This window comes from Anoplophora glabripennis, unplaced genomic scaffold (genome assembly GCF_000390285.2).
Source record: "Anoplophora glabripennis isolate ALB-LARVAE unplaced genomic scaffold, Agla_2.0 scaffold1935, whole genome shotgun sequence".
In the NCBI taxonomy this organism is placed as follows: domain Eukaryota; kingdom Metazoa; phylum Arthropoda; class Insecta; order Coleoptera; family Cerambycidae; genus Anoplophora; species Anoplophora glabripennis.
Window position 1 is genome coordinate 1456 of NW_019418008.1, and position 23982 is coordinate 25437.

Sequence of the window (23982 nt, forward strand, 5' to 3'; positions counted from 1 at the left end):
TTTTTTTAACATATTGTGCCGCCAAAAGTTAAACACACGTTTTTTTTATACGCATAGAAAAATTTTAATTTCTACTGATATTTGAAAGCCAAAAAGCCAAAAATCTCCGTGGATATACGATTCACCCAAACCAAAACAGATACCGCCTATAATAGTCTAATGACCGGCAATACAATATTTCTATTAACCTTGAGTGTACCATAGACAAAACACATAAGAACATTCATTTAATACAAATTCCAGGAAAAGTAACAGCGCCATCTAACGACACCTATAATCAGTATCAGTTCACTATTATAACTCACCCTATCCATGGCATCGATTTTCAAGTACCCCAATTTGTCCGTGGGATTTTTGAGATCGTAGTGGAACCTTAAAGTCTGTATCACCGTCATGTCCTTACACAAATGGGGGTCACTTTGCACGTAAGCCACCCTCGATTTTAAATTCTGCGGCCTAACGTTTTGCCCGTTCAAAATAACATTCCCGATCACTGGCGCCTTCACGCCGGCCACTACGTCTAACAGCGCGGTTCCCTCCTCTTCGGACGTCGCCATAATCGCCATGATCTCGCCACCGCGGATTTCGAAGGATATCTCGTTGAGCAGGAGGTGCTGGTTCGATGAGAGGCACGACAGGGATCTCGGCCAAACACCAACTCCACATATCTGGAAAACATATTGGAATTAAAGTATTTGCGTGGTTGTAAAAGTCCAATTTTACCTGTAAATGGGGATACATAAAGGCAGGACTCGGTTCATCGTCTTGGCTCAGGTAATCGGTGCGGACAACTGACGAAGGCCCCCTTCTCGATTGCGGTATTGAGAGATGACTTTCCGCTTTGGACATTGGTCGGCTTATGTGACTTAAGACGCTAAAATGAAGCAATTAATCAAGCGAGGTTATAGGTATAAGTTCTTTTCATACATATTGTAGAAATAAAAAACTCTTTTATATTGCCGATAACTACAAAAACGGCATCGTAAATACTTCTCTGTTTAGCAGAACAGGGTCGTATTTAGGCAAAGTTTACAGAATATAATATTTAAGTCTCCCTTCAAGCAATTCANCCAAAGAAAGAAAAAAATAAAATTTTATAACACCCACTTTGTATAAGCAAATTCAACTGTTTCTGCCGCTATTATTATTAATTAAAAAAATGAATTTGTGGTTTTAATTAATAAAATAATTTGCTTCCCATAGCACAAATGCTTCACCATAACACAAATGTTGCCCTGCTTCACTATAAATTAAAACTCCGAGTTGCTATACATGTATAGTTCTTTTCATACATATTGTAGAAATAAAAAACTCTTTTATGTTGCCGATAACTACAAAAACGGGGTCGTAAATACTTCTCTGTTTAGCAGAACAGGGTCGTATTTAGGCAAATTTTACAGAATATAATATTTAAGTCTCCTTTCAAACAATTCACAGACTGACACACACAATGGCTATAAATTAAAAACAATTACAGTGAATTACAAAAGTTGCTCAATAAAACAAAAATCTCACTACTCAAAACTCTAGTCTAAGAAATTATAATCACAGCATTGCAGCACCAACTCCTGCCCTGTACCGCGCAAACTGAGCCATCAGAAATTTAAAGTAAGAAGTTCACCGTGTCTAATTGTTCATTGTCTCTGTCTCACATTAGGAATTTGAGAACAACGTACGTATTAGAGAGATCGTCAAAATCTGTTTTCTTGCCAGCCCAGCTGTGTTGCCAAATGTTTCGGCGAGTTAGTATTGTATTAAAAATGGACTACATACATTTCAAAAATGAAGTGAATAATGCAATTATTCTTTAAATAAATGTATGCAAATTCAGCATATTCTTATATTTTCAGGGCATAGCTTAATATTTTAAACGTAAGTATCTGAATAAATTAATTTTACTCAATTTAGCAATTATTCATTTAGATAATATTTTTACAAATCGGCAACACAGGGCCCACGTCGACGAATCAAGATCCTGCCCAGCTAGGGTAAAGCGGAGCAATATTTAAATTGAATACCTGACAAGATATGTAATTATTGATTAATATCACTATTTCTCATTAATTTTGTATTCAATTTATCTAGGTGAATGTACCTGATAAGAGTATTATGATTTATGCAATAAATTAGCTGTTATAACATTTATTTTCTACGGATATTTAAAAATTGTGTTGCTCCACTCTCCCCCTATCACACTTATTGGCAGGCTTTGATATTTTTTATGTCTACTATAAGTATGAAAAGAACTTATAAGCCATTTTTGAAACTTGAAAGAAAAACTAGTATAAACACTATCACAAAAACGTTTTAATACTAAAATCGGCTTTCAGTTTTCGCCTGGGACCACGTGGAGAGAGAGAGAGAGCATAACACAGAGAGCACAACGCGAATGACGCTAGACACTACAGTAGCCCAGCTATGTAAGGGTTGAAAATACTACAACTTCAATAATTTTTTTCTCGGAAACTATAAAGTTTTACAAAAAATTTTATTTACAATATTTACTCCATTTTTCAAGACACATCTAGTCCCAAATTTTTTTGTTAATAAGTTGTTAATGTCTGTCGGTGCGCCTTCAAAATGCAACGTGTATCAAATTGTGCAGTGGAGTTAAAAAATTGTTTCTTGGCATTTTTATTTAAGAATTAAAACAATTATTTTTAAATTTATCGGGAACAGTCACAATTCTGTATAAAATAAGATAGCTGTTTTTAGCCAGATTATATGGTTTAATGTCATTTGTCGAATTCTGAACTTTAACGCGTTTTGCTGAAAATATACACATGTCGCACTTAAAGATACAAAGACGACATTTAAGCGTTTACGTAATTGTATGAAACAACAAGGGGTAGTGTCTATTTTTCTTCACTAAACGGTTCACATGGAACTTACCATAAATATACCTATAGGTATAATATGTAATAATAAGTATCGGCAAAATATAACGAAATAATAATTTCTTACACATAAGGAAAGCGATTGTAGAAAATAATTAACAGTTGTCGTCTCCGACAATCGGGAAATACCCATTTCAAAAACGAAAATGACCATTCAATATTTACCGAAGTAACAGGCGCATATATAAAATAGTCGCAGTTTTTAATACGTACTATTTTTAATAATATTGGCGACGCATCAACTACTTCACATTTTAGTTATCTCACTATCCGCATCATCGTACAATAACATGAACATGTCTACCTCTGATCTGAAGCTTGGCATCGTTCAATTTATTCTATACGTATTTAGTGGCACCCTAATACCTGCCCTGTCGGAATGGCGTGCCGGTGAACAATCCAGGTTTTTTTTGCTGAGATGTTGGCCGTGAGTGTATGACACGTGTTTTTATGGCAGTCAGTAGCATTGTGTATCGTGAGTAGGGTTTGCAATCCCGCATTCCGCGTTACAGCATTCCAGCAATTTCCCGCATGTCATTAGGTACCTTTACACCTACGCTCAATCGTGAGCGACTGGAGCGTCCCGTTCCAATCGCGCGTTCTAAAACTTTGTTGTTAAAAATTGACACGCTCCAATCGCACGGTATTGCCTGCGCGGTGAAATGTGACATGATAACACGGCTAGTGTAAATTGAAAAGTGTCAAGTTTCTCGCGCGATAGTCGTGGCTCGTGGAGTGTTAAAAATTTCAACAGTTTTATAGACGGTTTGTTCTGAAATGGAGCAAATTATAAACAAAAAAAGAAAATTAAAAGTGGCTTATTTTTTCTTNAATTCATCTGTGTATCTATAATCTAATATACAATATGTTGACAGATGTAGTTAAAAAAAGAAAAAACCTTTTTTTTCTAACTATGAAAAAGTATTTTTTGTCAAAAAATTATGATATGATTTGCATCAAAGTACTCAACCATGACCTTGCTTTGACCTTGACCTCTACCTTCAAGGCCATTTGAAGATCGACTACAGAAATTGACCTTGATGACCTCTACAAATGTTGTTAAGGATGTTCGAGACCACAGATCGGTGATCTTTTATTTAACCGTAAATGTCATTTCAAGGTTGACTTTGTTTCTTTTTATATCGGTAACCTGTATTTCTGAGGCTGAATCCTGGAAAAGCGTTAAATTCTGCACTCGAGTACGTTCCAAAATAATATTCATTTTATTCCGAGGTTGCTTCAGGGGTGATAAATCTTGTGAACTCGCTGCGACATTGACCTTGACCTCAAAGTCAAAGTTGAGATCACATCCGGATGTAAAATTTTCTGCCGAATCCACTCCCAGAGTAAAAAATAGAGGGTCCCATTTAAAATTATGAAGTTGACAATCAATAATTGACCTTCAAGGTCACGATTAAGGTCAAAATGATTTGAACAACTTTTATTTAGGTCATTTTTGGATCGGAGTCTTTACTGACAAGATATTCGCGTGTATCGATTAAAATGAGACACGTGGTATATCGTCTTAACTAGTGTTAATTTAGCATTTTGTGGAACGAATCTGCTTAATTAAAAAATAATTTCTAACGCAATTTTATTTCGGAAAAATTAAGTAGGCCTGGTTAGAAACAAAAAATTATTTTCTATGTAGATAAAATGCCTTTTTGTACTATATCAAACATTTTTAATCGGGAAAACTTGTTTAGAATTAAAATCTATTTCCATATTCGGATTTGACAACAGTCAAATTTTACAATTCAGTGATTTATCAAATGAAAAAGTATCCGAGTTAGTAACCCGAGTATTTTGAATCTTGGGATATATACATAAATTTGAATTATGGACTATTTTTTACAATAACATTTTTTGATATCTTCAGTGAAAAAGGAACTTTACCTACACAGATTTTTTTGTTTTTAATGTTTCTTAACTACTAAGAATAGTGTATTATTGTGTTGTAAAGACAAAATTCACTACTAAGTAACCAGAGTTACTTTTTATAAAATCACTTAATACTTAATATCACTTCATACATGCACACTTAATAACTAAAAGCGTGTTTGCTACATATTTTAAAATATAATTTTTATTCTTGTGTACTTTAAACTTAATTTTTATACTCTAGAAATAAAATATGTACTTTTAATAATTTTTTTGAAAATATAGTTACTTATTTAAAACCAGTATGTATATTCGTACATATTATTTCAGTGACAAAATTGTCAAATGTATCATAAAAATAATAAAATCTCTCTTAGAGACAAACAAATGTCATTGAGGGTAAAAAGCATATTATTATGACAACGTGACACCACGTAACGTGTCAGCAGTATGTTTTTACTTTCACGCTTTTATTTGAAATTTAATATGATGAAATTAAAAAAAACCGTGTTTATCCAGTGCATCGGCTTTTTTATTGATTTCATAATGTAAAATTTCATACAACGTTTTAAACGCGTAAATACATTGATGACATAAATACATACCATATCTTTATTGATTTAAATGTATTCATTGTTAGAGAAAAATTTTGCCTACTATTTTTCCCACAAATTTTTCTCAAAAATAAAGTTATTTATTGTTAGATTCAGAAAATCATTAAATAAAAAAAAATTAACAATCACCTGTCACTGAAGAAGACTTGAAGAAAACATACTAAATGTTAGTTTGTAGTATTTTAGAGCAATTAACGACAATCTTTTGATTACACAACTCCACAAAAAAAAGTGAAATATCCGAAAGACAAGACTCTGGTATCTATATGTTTTTGGGGTCGCTGAATCCGAATCTGGTGTCCGTTTGTCCCGATTAGCTCTGGGTTAAGGTTAGTTCAAGGTCAAATGTAGAGGAGTAATTGCCGACAATGTAAACCAATATATCTATACGTTTTTGAGGTCGCTGAATTCGAATTCGGTGTCCGTTTGGCCCGATTAGCTCTGATTGAAGATCATATATATCATATATCTGTATGTTTTTGGAGTTGCTGACTCCGAATCCGGTGTTCGTTTAACAAAATCAGATCTGGTTTAAGGTCAGTTCAAGGTCAAATGTAGGGAATCAATTGCCAATAATGTAAACTAATACGTCTATACGTTTTTGGGGTCTTCGAAGCTGAATCCGTGATCCGCTTGACCTGATCAGGTCTGCTAAAGACCCTCAAGTTCTAAACTCAAAACGCTTAAGCATTTATACGTATTCAAATTTGAGTACTTCTTTGAGTACACTTATCAGATCTTCTCAGGACTCACTGTGTAACTTAATTTACATGAAGCATTGAAGCATTAACGGATATATTGTTTTAAAGCTTGCTTAATTATCTGATACTAGAATTTTGCATGTGAAAACAATAAACTCGAAAGTCACGGGCTCAGAGTTAAAGCTTTCTTTCTTTAATATTATTTGTTACTCAAATTTTAATACGCATAAATGAATACTTGAGTGTTTTGAGTTTAGATACATTGATTTACTTTGTTAGCAATTGATACTCTACATTTGACCTTGAATTGACTTTAACGCAGACCTGATCAAATCAAACGGATACCGGATTTGGATTCACCTACCCCAAAAACGTATAGAAATGTAGGTTACTTTGTGTGCAATTGATTCTCTACATTTGACCTTGAACTGACCTTAACGCAAACCTGATCGGATCAAACGGACACCGGATTTGAATACACCGACCCCAAAAACGTATAGATATGTTAGTTTTCTTTATAGGCAATCGATTCTCTATATTCAACCTTGAAGTGACCTTAACGCAGACTTGATCGGATCAAACGAATATCGGATTCAGATTTACCGACCCCAAAAACGTATAGATACTCGTATGTATGGTTACTTTGTNAAATGTTTAGGATTTTTTTGAACTTCCGTTGTATTTAAAGCAAACAATTTTTATACACTGTTTTTTGTGAAACGAATACCTACTTCTGCAGATATTTTACATTTATTCAGCTATAATAAACATTTTCTTCCTAAATCTACCATTAGCCGGTCGACTTTGTAAATCAATACAAAGGAAATAAATGGTTCCTGTTAATTACGGAGAATAAATTATTAGTACAAGTTTTTATGCACTTGAACATCCTGTATTTCGAAAACTAGCGATTTCCCAGCCCAAAAACAAAATAGTACCTATATTTTTCAATGTACCTATGAAGAAAATGTTGGAAAAAATAATTCACTTCAGTAGGTATTGGGGCGGTTTGGACCGACGGACGCCCGAGACGCCTGGCGTCGGGACGCCCGCTTGTGGCCTTCGGTAGTGCGCGATCGCGGGTCGCTCGGTCCCGATCGGCAGGTAGGTACAAAGGCGTCGGGACTTGATATTGGCGTAAGGTAAATTTATAAACATAAGACAATTAATTCATCATAATTAACATATATCCGGCACATGATTATTTATTTATTATTATTACAGGTAACAGACTAATATTTTAAGAATTGAAGACAGTTATTTATTCTTAATAATTTTATAGCTACCCACATTACGCCGGACTATATACGAATATACGTTGACAATTATTTTTAGATAACTGGATAAAAAAATGGCCATAATCCTGTTTATCAAGATTTCAGGTAAGTATTGTAACTATCTAGCTCACCTTCATGAAATTGTAAAATTTCTTCAAAAAAAACTGCATAGAATCGATAATTGTTTGACTAGAGAAAGGTATAATATATTATATACAGATCGACAAACAAGGAAAATCGTTAAATGGACTATTAATGTGCTCGACAAATAAGTAATACACAAAATGTAGAGGAGGCCGAGGAGGGTATTACAAGTATTTATGTACCAAAGCCTGTGTATCCTGTGACGTTGCCATAATTGTTTTTATTAGTCTGTCTATACATTTCACATTACAGATTTAGTGTTCCTGAGATATATTTCTATGTCAAAACGGTAAGAAGTGTTTGAGGGGCCTTACTAATTAAAAAATATTTGCCTGTAATTGACAAAGCCCAGAGGTATATTTTATATTACCTACTTAATTTTAACACATCGTTTTCATTATTAGCATACTTTAGAAATGCAATAAAAAACTGCAAGTTTCAAATAAGAAACGAAAATATATGAACATCTTAACAATAATGGAAAAATAGGCACCGCCCGCACATAATTGTAGTCAAGCGAAAATACATTGGGATCATTTACCGTAGGTCAAGTTGATGTTGCCCCCCTATAATCAGATCAAAATTTGGGAACATTATATCGGTCGTAAATAAATCTATATGGCTCTGTACATCGCGTGTATGGTAAAATAGTTATATGTGTAGTGACAGTATATACACATACAAACTCTGAAACCGAAACGACCTTTCTATATGTTCTTTGCCTTTGTTCTATTAAAAATATGTATTGGAACAATATATATTAGCTAAACAATTCAATTATCGCCGAGATCCCGCAGCAAGGAATTAAAAAGTTATTTTTATAGGTATCCATTCCCTACAACTAATATTAATAACTGCTAGTTGGCAGAACATATCAAATTCATACAAAAACAAAATAATTTGCCACTTATAAAACGTAAGGAGGTATGATACTTTTAAGCGATTATCAATAGCGCACAAACATTTGAAAATACAGCTGAATATATTCGTGTCTATCAGCCCGATGCACCTCTTAATATTATGTGTACCTAGGTACTTCTATAAATATTCACATTTTGTTCAAAGTCTATTTTTATTTATTTAAAATTGTTATTTATATAATGCCGACCAAAACTAAAAATATGATGGAATATTTTATGTATCTATTTCACGATGGATTATTTATATGAGAAAAAGTAAAGTTAATCATTTAAACTGTACATTTAGACAACCCTAGCAGAGTTTCCTCTATAATCAAGTCTTAAGATAAACATTTGGGATCAAAATTATTTCGAATACAAATAAAACTATATGTTTTTAAAACAAATAACATTTTTTAGACAAGGCCAGCACTTTCATATAAACTCTAGTTCCTATACGACACTAGGCTCTTGCCTCAAGTATAATTTTACTTAACGTTTCCCTTACGACAAAATTTCCATCGTAGATGGATACTTATGGATGGATTATACTTCAGGTGTCTCTTTATTAAAAAATGTAATGGAATATATGTTATCCGATAATTATCCTGATAATTAAACGAGGTGTACTCGCATATCTAGGATACAAGTTTGGTAGAAATATGAGAATAATAGCGAAATGATTTATTTAGTCATTTTAGGATACCGATCTGTACACGTTTAAGGCAGATACGCAAGGACATAATTTCACAACGCATTGATAACATTTATCAATTTATCAGTTATCACTACCAGCAAAGGCTTCTTAGAGGTAATGACACTAGCACTTTTTACTGTTAACTTATAAAAATGCACATGTATACCCAATATATGTTATATGATGCTGTGCTACTATTGTTATATTACTGTAATAGAAACGATCAAGATGTCTCCAAAATTTGTATTTACATTTAAACATACACTAAATGCAATTGGTTGCGGAATGTCCAGTTTAATTAATATACATATATAGCCAATAGAGGCATACTCTCACATATAATTAATAATGAATCACCTACTTTGTGTTATGTTATCATATTAGATAACATACCTATATCACATTTACCGCAACAGTGCCCCAAAATTATTAATTTTAAATAGTAAAATTTATAATAGGGAATATAGAGACGGCCATTGATTAATCAATAATACTATAAAAATCGATGTGGAATTATTTTACTTGAGTACCCCTCAAGTAAAATACGATGACTAAACACCTGTACAATTTACATTACATTTTTAAAATATCTATTTAAGTACATGCATTTAATAACATCTGTAAATAGCATAATAAAATAGAACAGTATGTTATGGGAGGCAAGAAAATAGATGTTACTTTATTATTTTTTAGTAGTTACTTATCTACTCTGTTCTTTCCGTCATTACGTAAATTTTTCATTATACTGACTACAATATTATTGACATTTATAGTAAAATTTTCTATAATAATATACCCAAAATGTGGTTATCGTTGCTACAAATAACAATTTAGTTGCATCCTTTGTTTTCTAATCAGACTTGTATCAGCTTGTTACTGGGTACACGCCTATGCGGTCTTATAGAATATGGGTAGTAGCGGTGAGGAGTATCCCTTTCTGAATCTTCGAACTGTGCCCATCTATTGGGTACGGGCATTTTTTGCGTTTTTATCTCATATTTGTTTCAATTTACAATAGCGCGACTGCGGTCAAGAGTTGTTAGAAATGTTAATCACTTGTTCATTCATTCAAACGGCGGCTAATTTCGGAAAGTTCAGTTTTAATTATTTATTATATGTATATACTTATAGCATTTGCTTATATACACTTATTCTCACATATATGGTTAATAGTTAATATTAATCAAGTGTTGTGGTCTGTTGCAAAACGCGCTATTAGACAAGATCACATTTACCACAACAACAAAACCCCAAAATTGTTAATTTTAGCATCATTCATAAAAAACCACAAAAATACCCCCGTACCGTAATAATCGACACCGTTCAAAGACATATGTATACCTTGTATCTACTTATTGCCCCCCAGTAAGAGATAAATTGTTGAGAGAGAAAATATTTTCTCATTAATGCATGGCGGTTCAGAGAAAACATATTTTTATTCCTAAACCGATAATATTAATAAAGAGAAATTAGCATTATGGGTTGAAATTATTGATAAAATAATATATATAACGCCGACATGGGGTGGACCACCACATGAAAAAAAAACGGATTTGATAGGAACAAGTTCATTCAGTAAATAGTAAAAATTTGAAAAGGGAGAATTTCAGAGATAACCACTGTTTAATCAATTACATGATAAAATGGATATGGACAAGATCTATTTCTTACTTTAGTTCAGAAATATATTGTTTCAAATACAATGACTAAATATTATTTATAGTATTATTTTGTCTACCTAATGTATAGGTAGATTAAATTTACTAATGTTTTAAAATAATATCTGTAAATAGCATAACAGAACAGTATGTTAATGGAGACAAGAGACAACAAAATAGATGCTAGTTTATTATTATTTTTTAGTAGATACACTGTTTCTCTGTCATTAGTAAACTTTTCATTATGTTGACTCCAATAAATTACTATTGTGGTGAAATATTACATTTTCTTTAATAATATTCGCAAAATGTGGTTGTCGCTGCTACAAGTGCAATCCCGAGATTGATGCCTGGAGAAATAATATTTGTGTAAAGGAGCTATATATGAGTATATAAGATGTATTCATGTGAGTAGATAGCAAATAAAAAGTTCACTACTTATTTACACTGTATGTCAGATAGAGCCATTTTGTGTGCATATTAGTTTTAATATAGTTGCCTCGTTAATTGCAACCGAAGATTTCTATAGGCAGGTTCACTAACAAATTATTAATTTTTAGAAGTATATTTGTTGTAGCTGTTGGTAGTAATCGTCCAAAATGACATTACAACTATTAGGAGCAATAATGAAAGATAATTTAATTGAAAGCTTGCAATGGTATTTAATAATTTCATTGTATCGAGTACTTTTCCTAGTTTTATTTATTAAATTCTTATTTTGAATTTAGATTAATGACCAACTCGTTTATGGAGTTATTATCGGCATCCTAATATCTGAAATTAAATGTATAAATGACCTCTTTGGATCAAGCTAAAGGAAATAAAATAATTGGATTAACGTAACTACAAGTGATATTGAACATGTGTAATTTAAGTAACAGTATACTTATTCCATTGCATTTTTGAGAATATTTGAAGTAAATTTTAAATAGGGATAACTTTTTATTATGCAACGTGAATATAGGGTGATAAAAAAAACAAATAGTTCAAAACATTTGAAGTAAATTTATTACATCCATGATTAGAGCAATTAATAATAATAAAAATATTAGTATTATTACGGTTTTAAACTTAACAGACTATATAATTTTAGATACTATTCTAACATCCGCTACATGTTATCCTAAAATAAAGTTTTTGAATTTTTTGTCTTATAAATACTAAAGACGTAATAATAAAAATACATTTTAAACAACTTAATTAAATTCTCTACATAACTATACCTAATAAAAATTCATAATTGATACAGTAAAATTATAGAAAAACGTTATTCTAAATATTTTTTATAATAAGTTTACTTTATTGCTAAAAATATTATTATTGAGACCTTAGTTTTTTGTAGCCGTATGGAACTGAGCTATGGTCTTCTTGAAACAATCTTTTTGTTGAATTTGGACGGTATAGTTTGGTTTCCTCTCGAGTTATAATTTCGTGCTCCTTTGTTCTTCTTATACTGCTTGAAGTTATGTACACAGGCTCAGATGGTTTGAGGACCATATTCTTTATCATTTCAAAATTTACTATTTGAGAAGCTGCATATGTAAGCGAAATACCCTTAACTTTACACACGATTTTCTCTTCCTGGTCCTTGGTTGAAAAAATTTTATAGGCATAATTTTTGGGCCCACCACTTGCAAATTCTGTTATGTACGATCCAGAACCATACGACTCTAATTCATCAGTTAAATCACCAACGAATTTACCTACTGGAGGTTCATATTCTTCTTCTGCATAAGTAAAAATAATCGAGTCTGTATCATAATACAACACCCTCTTTCCCAATTGCTCCAAGTAACTGTACAATTTTAACCTTGCCTGTGCAGTTGTGTAAGCAGCTATACATACGTTAACGGTGGCGAGAGGGTCAGAAGCTTCTTGTTTGAATTCCCAATTAATTATTAGGGTATTCTCATTTATAGGAAGTGCGTGGTACACGTCTATGGAGGGATTCGTCAACATATCGAAGAACTCTTTAGGTGTGTTTACTATTGTTGTTTTCGTTTGATTTTCTTTTTGACCAAACTTCCCCCAGAAAGAATTAAGAATTAATTTGGACAGTGACCGAAGACCTGGATTTTCGCAGATTTCGTTAAACTCCAGTTGCACGTCTTCTCGCGCCAAGAATTCTTCAATATATTTGTTACGAGCTTCTATTGTACTACACGTTTTCGGCCATCCTGAAGCTTGTTGTTTTGTTTTTATAAATTCATTCATCATGGCAGTGAACAGTCCTTCAGTTTTTGTTGTTGTATCAAATTTTTGCATCTGATAACTCCAGACTTCATGTATCTCTACCAATGTGTAACCCTTTTCCACAGCTTTAAGCACTTCGTCAATTACCCACGTCCCAGTTATGGCTCTTTCATCATCTCCATGATCGCATATGCTTTTTGTCATTTGTTCCCCACAGATACGACAAAGTATAAACATAAGTTTATTATTTATCTTTTGCGGCAGAACCGGATGATATAAATCTTGAGGCGGTAGAATCTTGCATTTTATAAGGCCATCTACCTTTTTCATGTCTAGAGCGTTACACTCTTCACCGATATAAACCTGCGGATGGCCTATGGGAAATTTACCATACTTGCATACCCAAGGGTATAGAGAACATACATCTAGATATTTAATTATTTCGCCTTGCTTAGCTTTATAATATTCAAAAGTATTTCCTGTTCTACCGCCATAAAAAGCATCTCGTGGATTTAATGGGGCATTTATAAGTAAAGGGTGCTTTTCAGTGTATAGATCGATTTCTTTGTTATCTTTTATGACCTTTCGGAAATCACATTCCCACATTTCGATAACGTCGTACCCTAGATTTCTTAAACGGTCTGTTTTGGCTGTTGTGCTTTCGAGTCGTCTTTCTAATGTATCTGATGGGTCTTCATGTGTGGGATTGTTTCTATTATATTTGAAACAATGTGTACATCCGTGGTAATAACACCCATGAAACTCAAAAACATGATTTGTTTCACTGCAGTAACCATCAACTTTAACCCCTCCCAACACAATTTCTTTTCCTTTAGCAGCATGTTGAATGTTTATGTTTCTCTGCTTTTCTTCCCACACCAACCATTGAATGGCTATCCTACTCTGGTTATCCCGCCATCTGTACCCATTCTTAGGAATAATTCCTATAGTGTTAGGGCGGAGGAAGTTGCGACGAAACACTTTATTGCAGGCCGACGCTATGGTACATGCTTCGGTAAAGGGGCACACGTTACTGGTTTCCAAAAGCTGATGACGGAACTTTAAACATGCTGAAGTCAGTATTTCTACGTCTGATATACAGTACTCGACAATCTCTTTCTGAAAATCAAAAATGTATTTTTCATTAACTTTTTCTGAATGCCAAGTAATCAAATCGTGTCTATTACTCTCCATCAAGTCGTCGGGGCTGTAGAACTGGAGATCAGGCATTGGACCTTTATAATTTTGATTTGACGACGTGTTAAATAGATGCGGGAAGTAACCCTTCTTTAGCTGGGTCAATCCAAACGCTTTAGGAAGTTTAGACAAAGCCATAGGGAAATAGTTAATTGAGTCTAAAAATTTCACATTTCCCACTTCCATTAAAATCAGCTTTGTACCACGTGTAATTAACTCAGGGGTAAGGTTCGTCTTAGTCAAGATATGGTTTAAAATAAACTGATGATCGAAATTCCCTCCATTGTGTGCTAGGACTACTACTTGCTTGAATAGTTTTCTTTGATTAAGCAGAAACTCCACAAATCTTGTAATAGGGTCTATTTTCAACACGTGTAAGCGAACACCACATTTTGTACAGGTATTTTGTTGTGTATTCATACAAACATCACAACACTGTTTGAATACACACAGGTTAGGTTCATGAAGGAGGGAACCATCATCTTGCTGCTTTTCCTGTTTAGTTTCCAGATCGTAAAAAATAAAAAGTGTGTCGATAGTTTTAGGTTTATTTTTGTCTGATTGAATGAAGCAAAGGTGGTCTTGGGGTACATGTGCGTTACATATTTTACAGAATATTTCACCACAACGATGTTTTCTATCTGTTTTCAGGGTTTTCAAGCACTTCTCACAATAAGTAATTTGCTCGCACACTGTACTCTTCCCAAGCGATCCAGATTTTCTATGATTTTCGTAACAATTTTGACCACGGAAAGATCTTTTGCAACAGTCGCACACCACTTTTAGCGCTGGCGGACAAGCAGGCGTTTGCTGACAACATACACATGTACCTCCGCATCTGTGATCATTTTTATTATTGTACGGTACATAACATCTCTCACAGTAATAACTACAACAAAAAGCGGCAGTCAATGAAGTTATTACGTTATAATGACCCTCATGATGGATTAAATTAAGAGCAAGTCCTTCATCATTATTGGCGAATATCACCTCACGGCCTTTATTTCCATAGCTGTAGACTACTATTTTGTAGCCAGAAAGGTGTTTCTGAAGTGCTTGCAGCTCCGGTATACCAGCCCCCTCATCAGGAATTGACACACCAGCTTTTCGACAAAGCTCTAAAGCTCTCTGTGTTTGGATTTTTCCGATATCTCTACGAACTTTTCTATATTCAAAGTCCTTGTCGATATAACTCTTTGCAACCACCAATGCACGGGGTAAGCATAAATTGTCTCTATTGTTTATTTTCACAATTCCTTTCCTTAATGCGCATTCTTCTTCGAAGTTATTGTATTTATGGGAGCGATTTTTTCCGCGACCGACAGGCATTTTCACAGTAGTCACTCCTAGGCAGAAAGTTTCTGTGTCAAGCCCCGTAGAATTTGATTGATATATACTGCTTATTATATCCCATACATCGCCGTAAGTAACCTGTTCTACAGGTCTGAAGCGGACCCAACCCTGCCCCCTTTTAAAATCCTTGGAGCAGAAGGAAAACGCCACCTGGTCTCCGGAACCGAGGTCTTCTATACCTTTTGCAATGACCTGGTTAACAGCTTCCTCGATCCATGCTATGGGTTCTTTATCCGCCGCTACGGGTTTAATTTTAAATTCCAAAGTCCGACCCATCAAATTGAAGCGACGCACTTTCTTGAGAATGTCTTTAACAATGACAAATTTTTCCATTTTCCTAAACGTTGATTCCCAAAAAACGTTTCTTACTATAAATTGTCGTAAACTGCTAAGAAAGTGGTAGAACGCTGCTTTTCATAAATTTTGTAAGAACCTGAAAACGATGGAATTTATTAATGCCATGAATTTAAAATATGAATAAAAATAAAGACAGTACCTCTACAGGATTTTCAGCACCAAAGCATCACCCGCTTTTATCTTTACAAGCAATTCTAAGAACACAAACTTTTGTAAAATAACACAAAATTGACAATAAAAGTATATTTTCCTTAAATGGGGAAATATTTTACCAATTTATACTACTGCTCTAGTAATAACACGTACAACGTACACCAATAGACTAAATATTTCCAATTCAAGGATTCCTATTTATACCTTTTGGCGAACTGAAAGTTTCTTGTTATTCTAAAAAGGCCCCTTAAACTACAACTCGTAATTTGCTAATGATTTATATAAAAACTTGACAGTTTCAAATAGATTTCCATTTAAATGCATACATGTGAAGACACAAATTTTATGTGAAGAAGTAATATTTAAAAGACTATTTCAAAATTTCATATGGCCCAAAAGACTCCCTAGAACTCGTAATTTGTTTGTTATTTACATAAAGACGATGCATTCTTCACATATTTAGTTTTCCATTTAAATACATGGATATAGACACAAATTTCATGAAGAAATAATATTTAGAAGACATAACTTTCCACATCCAAAAAGGTCCCCTAGAACTCGTAATTTGTTCGTTATTTACATAAAGACAATATATTTTTTACAAAAATAGGCAGTTTGAACCAGTTTTCCATTTAAATGCATATACGTGAAGACACAAATTTTATGTAGAAATAATATTTAATTGTACTAATTAATTGTAAACTTGCTCTGTTCAGCAAAAAGGTTCGTAAAATTAAAAATGTATCCGTCGTTACTTAAAAAATTTCTATTTTTTGTACAAGTTGGAGGAACTAAAATAATTCTCCATTAAATACACCAAAATTAAGGCCCAAATTATATCATGAAAGGAAACGATATAGCCTCTAGAAATAAAATGTAAATTTTATTATAATAGTGAAAAATTTGTAGTTTTATTTCATATACGATTTTAACTTAAAAACTATAGACTTTTGCTAGCGTAGGCACATTCTATTAATTTTCGTACATGTTTATATTTAACAACAATAAAGTAATTTGTTCATGCAGCCGAATTGGTTAAAATAGACAAGAAAGATGAACAATATTGGATGTAATTAATTATAATTGTATTGACTTACTGATCTTGTAGCTGGATATCCCTTTTGCAATATTGATTGAATTTAACAGTGCCGACTAATGATTATACATTTTTGTACTATTTTTCAAGTAATAAATTCATCATTGCTAGTTTTAATGTATTACTATTAGTATCGATGTAGTTAGTTATTATTACATTGGGGGCTGCAATGAAATGTAGTTAGTTATTTGTTATTTTTATATAAATTTGTATTTCACCTCAAAAAGACTCGTAAATAATGTTTGCTTTTTTAATATGAGAGTATATAATTTCAAAAGAGAATCTCGTAATTATTTTATTTAAATATCGCTATACTTTCTTCGTTGGTTTACGTGAGGATATTTTTAATCTATTTGGATATTCACGATTTTCATGCTTATTTTGATGATAATTTGTTCGTTAAATGGGGCTATATTATTATTAACATGAGCAGTTTTTAGCCAAATTATTTACTGAAAAATATGGTCGCTGTTTTCATTATTATCTATTATAAACATTAAAAACGGAATTGTATGTCATGCTATTATTTTCCAATTGAAGCACATAAATGATTATTAAAATTATAGATGATAGTTAGAAATTCTATTTTATTTTGAATATTTGGTTAAACAATTATAATAAATAAAATTTAATGTCAACTTTTTTCTGTTTCATATACCCATAAACATTTTCAAATCCATAGTGAATATATTCTTAATATAATTTACTTGTGCTACATCGAAATATTTCTGATTATTGTAGAAAAACTTCAAAATTACTAAATAACAGACAAAAATTAATGGTTGGATTGAGGTCGGTGGTATAAATACATATACGTTTAAGGAACAAATTATCAAAATTCGGAACCAGTAAATCAAAAATGATCGAGTAACAAATACAAATTAATAGTTACACAAAGAAAAACACATTACTAGTTTACATGTAGAAAACCATACCTCCAAAACGCGAGTTGGATCTTAAAAAAGGGGTAGTTATATCGTGGGTGACGAACAAGTGGATAAAACTGACTCGAACTAACATGTTATAATTGGAAACTGAAATGCAATCCTAAGATGTTGTGTCGTATACATATAATTAAGAATAGTTACATATGATTTTATTTTCCCAGTTCAATTATTTTTCCCCAATGTGATAAAAAAATAAATCAAACAATTTTAGCAGAATGTTATAAGCAGTATCAACTACTCGGTGTACTGTGGTAATTTGAATTACTTAAATTATGAGAGGCTGACTTTCGAATGAACTTCCTATTTGAAACAGAAGGAATTGTTTGTCCTACATATTTTATTTTTCATTTTCAAAGCATTTTCCCTGTTGTATTTTATTATTATGTACGATAAATTAATAGACTTTGTTAACAAAAATAAATAGTTAAAACCTTTTGATTCTTCCAGTTATTGCAACTGACAAGTATTATTTAAATAAATCTACACAACTGGTAAAAAAATCGGATAAATACAGAAAAATCGCAGCTTTCAAAGTTTCTTATTGATTTTGAAATGATTAATGTTTAAAACATTGATTGTATTAAACAATATTCTTGTTTATAATGTTTTTTTGGCTATCAAAGCAAAAATTTAAATATAAATAATTCTAGCGCCTAAAACGCAAATTTTTCATAAATTTATTGATCTTGTTCACCATATGACATAGAAACAACCATAACAAAATATTTCCGGTGGAAATATTATATGTAGTATAGGTACATACATACATGTAGTAAAATCAAAATACATCATGTCCCTTATTTTAACATAAACTCTGAAATATCTATATATTTGCATAAGTGAAATGGATATTGGTCTTATTAAAACATTATTATACCTATATTTGAAAGTTACCTATGATGTCCTAATATATGTATATCGTTCGCCAACTTAATAGAAGTTAAAACAATGCAGTTAAATAGTTTCAAAAATAAAATCTTTCAAATGTCATAAACGTTATTCGTAACATTTACGTAGACGAATTATATCTGTTCCTTTTACGCTGTCACGCGATACTCATATATTCTACATTAAATATATTCACAGCATAATTGTTATAAACATTTACTTCAAATTGTTACGTTCTAAACTTTATATTTCTAATATATGTTGATATATGGGATATATACGTATGATAGTATATCAAGTGGTAAAACTAAGCTTTATGGAAGTAGAGAACTACAAACATTGCAACTATGTATATTAACAGACACAAAAATTTGTATTTTTAGATTATTCTGTAGCATGCATGCAATCTGTAAAATTATTATACATTTTTAAATGAGACAGTTGCTAAAAATCGTACCAGCGTTTCTCTAGCAGTTAAAAATCATCTTTATCTCATATTATTCTCAGATTATGTGGTTAGTTTTACACATACTTTAGCCATAGTGAAGCCATAAATTTTGGTATCTGATTTCTTCAAAGTAATATGAAGTTCATTTTTGCCTCTAGTCTTTTGTTTACTCTCATGAATTTATTTAATATATCTTATTCATATATAGACATCTCAGTCAAAAAACATATTCATATTTGTATTGAAAATAATTAATTTGTATCTATACTTTATTATTATAGCATAGGAGTATTTGTAATTCTTATGAAAAAAAACTTCAAAAGGGGATTTATCTTTAAAGGGATTTATATATAGCACGTCGCTATGACTTTAAATGTAATGCTTACCATAGAGCATGTTCTTATAAAATTACCAAAAAGTAAATATCTGATTAACTTAATGGCTGCTATACAAAGATTTGTTTACCACCATACACCAGCGAGTCTTTGTAGCGCAAAATAAATATTAACGGTATGATGTATACAGTTACGATACAATTTCTGCAAAAATATTGAATAAAGTTATACTAATACAATACAACCGAATGGTATGATGGAATTAATTTTATATCGATGACGTATGACATGTGATATTTACTCTTGTTTATGACATTTATTTTAAAATAAATTAGCTTATTTTGCTATGGTTTTTATCTCAAAGATTCATATCGTTATGACACCCTTTCTAGGACAAACAAACGCGATGTTTGTATTCAATATACAAAAAGATTTTCGACCATACATTGGTAAAAAGTATTTAATTTTCGATTAACTAGAATCAAAAAGTTCTTTGTCGTTACAGTCGTATTAAATGCTCAAAATCATCAAATAAGGCTTTATATTATTCTATACTATGTATACATCGAAACATTAATATAGTTGTATTTGATAATAATTGCTTGTTACTACTAAAACCTATTGCGAACTTTCATGACTATTAGTTTAGAGTTAACTACATCTTTAGGTCTAAAAATATCCTAACTACAAATTACTTTTAAAGATCTAAATAACAGCATTAAATATCTCAAGAGATGCGAGATATTTACAGAATGTGAAACATACAATTAACCTAATTTTGAACTTGTAACTTATTGTAAGGGTATTTCCCTGATGTGAGATTATAAAAGATATAGTGATTATATATTTTTAATACTTCTCTACTCAAATTTCGACAGTCTTTTAAAATGGAAAATAGGCAGGTGTTCCTAGAATAAATGCATATATTTACTATAAGTCAAATAGAAATTTTGTAAGTAATTTTTAAAATTTAATGGAATGCAAAAATAATATAGATACTAGAAACACGGATGTGAATTCACTCTGTGGGAATAAAAATACATAGTTATTTGTGCCTGAGTCTATTTAACCAGCAAAATGACTTACCTGTGTAAAGTATGAAGGTGCAAATCGTTGGACTGAGAATCAAAAACAGTAATACAATTATATTTTGAGGTTAAAATACTGAGAGTATGTATACAATAATATAATTATATGTTGAGATCAAAAACACTAAAATACTGAGAGATCAGTCCTAGACACGTACTTTTTCCTTCAGAACGAACAAGTAAATAACGTATACCTGACTTCCCCTGACCACAATCTCGGGATTCAACGGGGATGCACTCCTCCCCCTACTTACTTAACTACAAAATGTAAATTCAAACTAATGCACGTATAACAGATAAGAAAACAACGACCACCCCCCTAACATATGGCCGTCTCGAAAATCCAGACAGGGTGCACTCCTCTCATCGCGCCTACTCATATTCTACAAGGTCACCCAGATGTAACTTGAAACGTGTAACACTAAAAACACCTGAACTAAAATTGTTACTTGTAGCAGCGACAATCACATTTTGCGAATATTATTAAAGAAAATGTAATATTTTACCACAATAGTAATTTATTGGAGTCAACATAATGAAAAGTTTACTAATGACAGAGAAACAGTGTATCTACTAAAAAATAATAATAAACTAGCATCTATTTTGTTGTCTCTTGTCTCCATTAACATACTGTTCTGTTATGCTATTTACAGATATTATTTTAAAACATTAGTAAATTTAATCTACCTATACATTAGGTAGACAAAATAATACTATAAATAATATTTAGTCATTGTATTTGAAACAATATATTTCTGAACTAAAGTAAGAAATAGATCTTGTCCATATCCATTTTATCATGTAATTGATTAAACAGTGGTTATCTCTGAAATTCTCCCTTTTCAAATTTTTACTATTTACTGAATGAACTTGTTCCTATCAAATCCGTTTTTTTTCATGTGGTGGTCCACCCCATGTCGGCGTTATATATATTATTTTATCAATAATTTCAACCCATAATGCTAATTTCTCTTTATTAATATTATCGGTTTAGGAATAAAAATATGTTTTCTCTGAACCGCCATGCATTAATGAGAAAATATTTTCTCTCTCAACAATTTATCTCTTACTGGGGGGCAATAAGTAGATACAAGGTATACATATGTCTTTGAACGGTGTCGATTATTACGGTACGGGGGTATTTTTGTGGTTTTTTATGAATGATGCTAAAATTAACAATTTTGGGGTTTTGTTGTTGTGGTAAATGTGATCTTGTCTAATAGCGCGTTTTGCAACAGACCACAACACTTGATTAATATTAACTATTAACCATATATGTGAGAATAAGTGTATATAAGCAAATGCTATAAGTATATACATATAATAAATAATTAAAACTGAACTTTCCGAAATTAGCCGCCGTTTGAATGAATGAACAAGTGATTAACATTTCTAACAACTCTTGACCGCAGTCGCGCTATTGTAAATTGAAACAAATATGAGATAAAAACGCAAAAAATGCCCGTACCCAATAGATGGGCACAGTTCGAAGATTCAGAAAGGGATACTCCTCACCGCTACTACCCATATTCTATAAGACCGCATAGGCGTGTACCCAGTAACAAGCTGATACAAGTCTGATTAGAAAACAAAGGATGCAACTAAATTGTTATTTGTAGCAACGATAACCACATTTTGGGTATATTATTATAGAAAATTTTAATATAAATGTCAATAATATTGTAGTCAGTATAATGAAAAATTTACGTAATGACGGAAAGAACAGAGTAGATAAGTAACTACTAAAAAATAATAAAGTAACATCTATTTTCTTGCCTCCCATAACATACTGTTCTATTTTATTATGCTATTTACAGATGTTATTAAATGCATGTACTTAAATAGATATTTTAAAAATGTAATGTAAATTGTACAGGTGTTTAGTCATCGTATTTTACTTGAGGGGTACTCAAGTAAAATAATTCCACATCGATTTTTATAGTATTATTGATTAATCAATGGCCGTCTCTATATTCCCTATTATAAATTTTACTATTTAAAATTAATAATTTTGGGGCACTGTTGCGGTAAATGTGATATAGGTATGTTATCTAATATGATAACATAACACAAAGTAGGTGATTCATTATTAATTATATGTGAGAGTATGCCTCTATTGGCTATATATGTATATTAATTAAACTGGACATTCCGCAACCAATTGCATTTAGTGTATGTTTAAATGTAAATACAAATTTTGGAGACATCTTGATCGTTTCTATTACAGTAATATAACAATAGTAGCACAGCATCATATAACATATATTGGGTATACATGTGCATTTTTATAAGTTAACAGTAAAAAGTGCTAGTGTCATTACCTCTAAGAAGCCTTTGCTGGTAGTGATAACTGATAAATTGATAAATGTTATCAATGCGTTGTGAAATTATGTCCTTGCGTATCTGAATTAAACGTGTACAGATCGGTATCCTAAAATGACTAAATAAATCATTTCGCTATTATTCTCATATTTCTACCAAACTTGTATCCTAGATATGCGAGTACACCTCGTTTAATTATCAGGATAATTATCGGATAACATATATTCCATTACATTTTTTAATAAAGAGACACCTGAAGTATAATCCATCCATAAGTATCCATCTACGATGGAAATTTTGTCGTAAGGGAAACGTTAAGTAAAATTATACTTGAGGCAAGAGCCTAGTGTCGTATAGGAACTAGAGTTTATATGAAAGTGCTGGCCTTGTCTAAAAAATGTTATTTGTTTTAAAAACATATAGTTTTATTTGTATTCGAAATAATTTTGATCCCAAATGTTTATCTTAAGACTTGATTATAGAGGAAACTCTGCTAGGGTTGTCTAAATGTACAGTTTAAATGATTAACTTTACTTTTTCTCATATAAATAATCCATCGTGAAATAGATACATAAAATATTCCATCATATTTTTAGTTTTGGTCGGCATTATATAAATAACAATTTTAAATAAATAAAAATAGACTTTGAACAAAATGTGAATATTTATAGAAGTACCTAGGTACACATAATATTAAGAGGTGCATCGGGCTGATAGACACGAATATATTCAGCTGTATTTTCAAATGTTTGTGCGCTATTGATAATCGCTTAAAAGTATCATACCTCCTTACGTTTTATAAGTGGCAAATTATTTTGTTTTTGTATGAATTTGATA

General features: G+C 31.7%; 2 protein-coding genes across 2 annotated transcripts; both read right to left on the reverse strand.

Moving 5' to 3' along the window:
• Positions 1-305: 305 nt before the first annotated feature.
• LOC111692553 (ATP-binding cassette sub-family G member 8-like) lies at positions 306-868 on the reverse strand (the record flags this gene model as incomplete). The annotated part of the gene is made up of 2 exons (XM_023456606.1): positions 724-868; positions 306-668 (listed from the first exon to the last, which is right to left on the reverse strand). Coding segments are annotated over exons 1-2 (489 nt in total), but the record flags the coding sequence as incomplete, so codon positions are not given.
• An 11217-nt stretch (positions 869-12085) lies between these two features.
• On the reverse strand, positions 12086-15844 carry LOC108916298. Its single transcript, XM_018722512.1, has one exon. It carries the CDS (start codon positions 15842-15844, stop codon positions 12086-12088), a length of 3759 nt encoding a protein of 1252 aa, XP_018578028.1.
• Positions 15845-23982: the final 8138 nt, after the last annotated feature.